Genomic DNA, 6,679 nt, shown 5'->3' with positions numbered 1-6,679 from the left:
GAAATTTGAAAGTAGGGATGTAAGGTCCGGGGGAAATTTGAAAGTAGGGATGTAAGGTCCGGGGGAAATTTGCCAGTAGGGCTTGTAAGGTCCGGGGGAAATTTGAAAGTAGGGCTTATCAGCTCCGGGAGAAATTTGAAAGTAGGGATGTAAGGTCCGGGAGAAATTTGCCAGTAGGGCTTATCAGCTCCGGGAGAAATTTGAAAGTAGGGATGCAAGGTCCGGGAGAAATTTGCCAGTAGGGCTTATCAGCTCCGGGAGAGGGCGGAAAAGGGTGTACAAATTGCCAAACGTTTGCTCAAGAAAGCTGTGGATTCTAAACAAGACTATGAGTTGGGTCTCTTAAGTTACCGCAACACTTCAACACGACCTTCAATGGTCATGCAATACAGGTTTACAGGTTTAAATTGTTCGCCCTTTTGAATCAGGGCGGCTCCCTAAAAGTGGGGGAGCGCAGCAGAAGTTAATATGTTAAACAATATGCGCGAATGTTACACTGTTTGTGGTGGCAGCGGGGGAACGGAAGCCTTGAGACCTACCGGTCCAGAAAATGCGGTATATATGAGTCGGGGTGGGCGCGTCGCCAGGCTTCGTTTTTGGTCCACCAGGTCGTGAGGATGGCCCGAACGGCGTCGTGGTCCCAAACGGAGCCCTCCAGACCCAGGACGACTTCCAACGGGCTACCACGATTGACACGGCGCCAGTTGGAGGTCGCGGATGAGGCACACGTCTCTGGACACGCCATTAGGACGTGAAAGACATCTTCGTCTTGGAGACCACAGAGGCGACAGGTGCGCTGGTAATCGCCGAAGTCGGCGCGGCGGACACCCGTAAGCAGGGACCCCGTCCGTGCCTGGAAAAGGAGGCCTCCTCCGTGAGAGCCATCATAGCAGGCCTCCACTGAGGGATGCGCTTTAGCCGCGTAGTGCCGTAGGCTTTGCTTGGCGGAGATTGCGGAGCGCCACGTCCGTTCGGCGTGCTCGGTTGTTTCCCCGTCGACTTGGCTGGCCCAGGTGTCATAGGATGTTGCGTCACCCCTAGCGGTGCCGACCCCATATTTCCTATCCAACGCCGCGACGCGGAAAGTCCATGAGGTCTCTAGACCGTTGGCACGAATGGACTCGTACACTTGTTTGGCCAATCTGACTTGGGGGAGGAACTTTAGGCGGCCGAGGTACCTGAGTTTGGAACGAGCTTCTCGGGCCTCCATTGCAAAGGCCGATGGCAAAGTTCCAAGATAGGTCCTGACAACAAGAAACGTCTTTAATATGGAATAGGCCCTAAGCCGTTCGTATGCTATTTTTATAAATAATGTCTGATAAGTCCAAAAAGGGCGTTTTTGAGTTGAAAATGTCCTATTACATTTTGCAAGTAATTATTAGAATACTCTACAGGGGAATGTTCACTAGACGTGGTTTGGTGATACACAAATTTTCATGAAAATAAGTTTTGTTTAATTTTTTAAGTACAAGAATTAGAAATATACAAAAAACGGTATTTAACCAATGTTTTGACCAAAGTTGATCAAATTTGAACGTGAAAAAGTTAGATTTAGGCCTAGGATTGTTCTAAAAGGAGCTCATTTCAATCATTGATAAGGGGATTGTTGACCATTCTGTTGTCTTCTTCTGGTACACGTTCAGAATACAAACTTAAATGAAACCTAACTTAAGTTTTCGGGCGCCTCTTCTGGCATTACATCGCGCAATACATCCATTGCAGCACTAAACATATCACGTGTTATTTCCAAGTTAGCCTCATTCCAAGCAGTTGTCTGGAAAATGTATATATCATGATTAGCGATGAATTTAACGGCGACTTTTTTAAGTTTTTCCATTTCGTATTTTATTGCAATTAGCAGAATTTCTACGGCGTTTTCCCGGTTGATCAGTGTTTGCAGTCGGTCACCGCATATCTCTCGTAGATCTCTCATGAAAAAGAGATAGGCGGCGTGTATCAATGTTTGGCAAGTGTTGTCTATATTTGATGGAATTTTTCCGGTGTAGATGAAATATAGTAAATCGTAGACGGTGCGGACACCGTCGTCCAGCCTGTTAAGTTTTCCTTGGCTTCCTTCATGTCGCTTGAGAACATAGTTTTGAAATACTCGGATTTGGCTGCAAGTAGTAATTTGTGGCAGCCTGCAGTGGTGGGCAAATTCGCGAATTTTTCGATCATTCGCCGAATTCCCCCCCCCCCCGGCTTGGTAGTACAACATCATTCGCGATTTGCCCAACACTGGACTACTGGCAGGGAAACTGTTCTTTTTTTATCACGCAGTCGCTAAGAAAGTTACCGTTCATGAAGTTATCAAGTTCAAGGGTGTTAGCATTTTTTTTAGTCGTTTAACTCTACGATAGATGTCACTAGCGTTCCTATATTTTCTCAGTTGATTGTAAACCCCCACTCTCTTCCCCCCCCCTCATTTTTTTGGTACGCGAGCCTAAGGTAAAACACGACTCACGAGGGTACTTTTTTTAGTAGTCAGCCTGACTAGTGTGCCCCCCTATCCCAATTTTTTTTAGTAGTCACTGACTAGTGGGGGAAAAATTGGGGGTATAAAAACAAGATGGTAAGGTAATGTATATATTTGCTTTACCACTAAAGCACAGAAAACAGAAACGTGACACGTCTGAATGAAAGTAGGATTTTATTAATACCAGTTGAGTAAATGACTAAAGGGTCGTGGGATTCTCTTAATCTCTTCCCCCTGTCTTAAATTCCGTTCCTTTGCCGTTATATGAAAACGCGTATAGACTTGTCAAATGTTTAGCTCTATTAAAAATTATTTTGAGACGCATGGTTTACGAATATTTGGGACATTATTTTACTAGTCAAGTTGACTAGTGAGCCCCCAGATTTCGATTTATTTTAGTAGTCAAATGCCTTGACTAGTGCCTTATGTAGAGCCCTGATGGCGGGCCCTACAAACAGTATCAAGCAATGTTGCGCTATTAAAAATTGCGACAATTCTTTCTTCAGATTCCCAAAAGATTTAGTAAGGTAATAAATATTTATAATAGTAACAAAAATAGGTAAAAATTGGTTTTTGTTGTTAAATTATGATTTTGCCCTTTAGCCTAATATTTTTACCAACTAACCGTAGACCTGTATTTAAGGCAATTTAATTAAACTTATGTTTTACTCTATAATCAAAAATTAATTAAAAAATAGCTAAAATGTATCCAATTTAATTAATTTCTGTTCTACAAATAAAATGCTTTTACTTTTTTTCTTTCCCGATTTCACCCATAGATTTAATTAAAAAATTACAAGATCGAAAAAAAAAAATTGTATCTTTTTTTATAAAAGTAATAAAAATATAGATATTTTATCTACCTTATATTTTATCTACCTTATATTTTATCTACCTATTGTTTATACCATAAGTTCATAAGATATGTTCTATAAGTTTGTCACTGGTTACTGAGAGCTTGTCATGAAGTGACGTAGATGAAACGTCATAGATTCTCGTAAAGCGACTCCTGGTTATGCGCTGTCAAAGGCTTAGTACAGACTAAATGGGAAGATGGACTGCAAAACCGCGTGTAGTCAATTCTCGCGTCGTTCTCGAACCAGCTCTCATTAAGTCTCTAGCATTACGAAGTATAGGAAGTTATGTTTATACCAACAAACGCAAAATCTCATTCATTTCGGGTCTCGTAAATAGGCCTATATAATGTTTAAATTGGTTTAATTTTTTATTAGTTCAGGTAAAAAATAAGCGGACAGTAGTTTTCCGTTCTCAACAGATTAATTTATGTAGATAATTTAAACGTTCGGTATAAGGGATTTCGACTCCATTTTGGTCAAATATAACTTTAAAAGAATTCATTAGGAATGTTTTACCACCCTAGCCTAATTAATACACGGTTTTCTTAAGTCTGCAATACCCTGTTTCCCATCTTTATACTCTCTTTTCGATACTAATACCCAATGTTACAACTTTCAGAACTTAAGTCGATGACGAAAAAAAGGAGTTGGTCCCTTGGAGTTGTATCGATATCCTTTGGTATTTTTTATATACTATCGTATACACGGTTTACCTTCATAGTTCCCTGTTTCCCAATACTAGAAGCTTAGCTGCAATGATGCAACAACTTCATTTGTAATCTATGCAAGCTCTATGTTTCAACTTTCAGAACTTGAGTCGATGGCGAAAACAAGGAGTTCGTCCCTTGGAGTTGTATTGTTATCCTTTGGTATTTTTCTGATACTATCGTATTCCCCCGTTTATCATCATAGTTCCCTGTTTTCTCGGCCCCTCGAGCCTTCTGCTGCCTTAGTCCGAGCCCTGTCACCGACCACCTCCTGGCTGGGCTCGCCGCCGACGGTGTCCCGCCTCTGTCACCTGCTTAAGGGGCGTTGCCGGGCCCGCTGGCCGATCCCGTATGCCTTGACGGCGGTTCCGCAGGTACCATTTGGGCACAGGGATGAAGGCAGGAGGGGGGCGCTGTAGAGGCCCCCTACGCGCCGGAGCAGCGCCTAATCAAATGCATTCTGAGTTCCCTGTTTTCTAATACAATGATGCAACAACTCCATTTGGTAATCTATGCACGCTCTATGTTACAACTTTCAGAACTTGTGTCTCTGTCGGAAACAAGGAGTTGGTCCTTTGGAGTTGTATTATTATCTTGTGAAATTATTCTTTTCATGACAATCAAGCTACAGATATAGCAGCGTAAGTTCATAATATATGTTCCATACGTTTGCCACTGGTTACTGAGAGCTGGTCATGAAGCGACGTAGTTCATAGATTCTCGTATACGGGACTTACGAGGTTACCGCCCCCTTTTCGGAGAGTTGTTCTGCCAAGGCTACGGAGCGCGTTCGACGACAGCGAATGTCAGCGCCCACAGAAGTACCTCTCGTAAATCCCGTATAGCGAGCCTGGCTTAGTACAGACTTATGGAACATATCATATAAACTTATGATATTAAGTAATAAGCTCTCAAATATGGATACATAGAACAGATACTACTACTAGTTTCCTTTTTGCAGATGATAAAAATATTCATTGTAATATGAGTATTGGGAAAGTTGAACAATTGTACATCAGTACCAAGTCCATCTGAAGTTTCACGATCAGGAGTGCAAACACCGACGGGAAACACCGTGCTTTCTTAACATAACAGAACAAGATGGCCCAAGGGCTGGGCCTTAATAGTAATTTTACACGGCTCACGTGACCCCCCCGTATAGTTGATCTCCAATAAATCGTACAACTAAAAACATTTCTGAAACACAATCGTGTATCCCTTTAATTTCTAATAACGTCACATTTCAAATAATATTAATGAAACTAAATTGTGCACCCCACTAAAGTATAATTTTTAAAAACCATACGAATCAAATAATGTATTTAAACAAAATCCTGGATCCCCTAAACCAGAAATCACTATGACCGTAAAGCGTCCCCTCTATTTTACGAAACCTAACCTAACCATCCAGCATAATCTCTGATGTATCACGCGCACAAAGTGCAGTAGTGCACGAAAATTATCATCTTGTTTCCCTTCACTCAAAAAAGCCCGCGAGATTTAAACTACCTTTCTTTCCTCTCTCTCCGAGCGGGATGCCCCCTCTCCCTCTTCCCCCTCTCACTAATATACCAGGCAGGCAGTTCTCTCTCTACGCGGAGCTTCGTATCGCCACCGCGTACGCTAGCGATCTCTCTCTCTCATCGTAAGCGTACGTTTCGCGGACGCGACCGGTTTCCCTCTCTCTCTCATCGTAAGCGTTCGTTTCGCGGACGCGTCCGGGACAGGGACAGGGGTTTTGGTGCCGTTTCTTAAATTTTACCGTAATTAAAATTCCGTGTAAAATTAAAAAGGGCGAGCCGAATAAACAGAATAAATGACTTTAACAATGAAATTTTGCATACAGTATAAAAGTTGTAACATAAGCATGGTTTGATATGCTTACGGTTATAATTAGAGATGGCCGATACCAGGCTTAACCCGATACCGATCGATACCGGTACAAACATGAACCGATACCGATATGATCCAAAACCAACCGATCCGATACTATTTTAAAAAATAGGCCAAATTGCCCGTGGATTTTTAAAAAATAGCCCAAATTGCCCGGGGATTTTTAAAAAATAGCCCAAATTGCCTGGGGATTTTTGAAAAATAGCCCAAAATGCTCGGGGATTATTAAAAAATAGCCCAAATTGCCCGGGGATTTTTAAAAAATAGCCCAAATTGCCCGGGGATTTTAATAAATAGCCCAAATTATTTCCCCCGGAGCTTATAGCCCTACTTTTCAAATTCCCCCGGAGCTTTTTTTGCCCGGGGATTTTAAAAAATAGCCCAAATTGCCCGGGGATTTTAAAAATAGCCCAAATTGCCCGGGGATTTTTAAAAAATAGCCCAAATTACCCGGGGATTTTTAAAAAATAGCCCAAATTACCCGGGGATTTTTAAAAAATATCCCAAATTGCCCGGGGATTTTTAAAAAAATAGCCCAAATTGCCCGGGGATTAAAAAATAGGCCAAATTGCCCGGGGATTTTTAAAAAATAGCCCAAATTACCCGGGGATTTTTTAAAAAATAGCGCAAATTACCCGGGGATTTTTAAAAAATAGCCCAAATTACCCGGGGATTTTTAAAAAATATCCCAAATTGCCCGGGGATTTTTAAAAAAATAGCCCAAATTGCCCGGGGATTTTTAAAAA

General features: G+C 41.9%; 1 protein-coding gene across 1 annotated transcript; it reads right to left on the bottom strand.

Moving 5' to 3' along the window:
* Positions 1–1,663: 1,663 nt before the first annotated feature.
* Positions 1,664–2,218, bottom strand: LOC149615452 (speckle-type POZ protein-like). Its single transcript, XM_089857143.1, has one exon. It carries the CDS (start codon positions 2,216–2,218, stop codon positions 1,664–1,666), a length of 555 nt encoding a protein of 184 aa, XP_089713269.1.
* Positions 2,219–6,679: the final 4,461 nt, after the last annotated feature.

Source organism: Phalangium opilio, unplaced genomic scaffold (assembly GCF_054372755.1).
Source record: "Phalangium opilio isolate 3A_F unplaced genomic scaffold, DU_Popi_V2 ptg000217l_1, whole genome shotgun sequence".
Lineage (NCBI taxonomy): Eukaryota > Metazoa > Arthropoda > Arachnida > Opiliones > Phalangiidae > Phalangium > Phalangium opilio.
The sequence above is the reverse complement of the archived record's forward strand: the minus strand, read 5'-3'. Positions and strand labels throughout refer to the sequence as shown.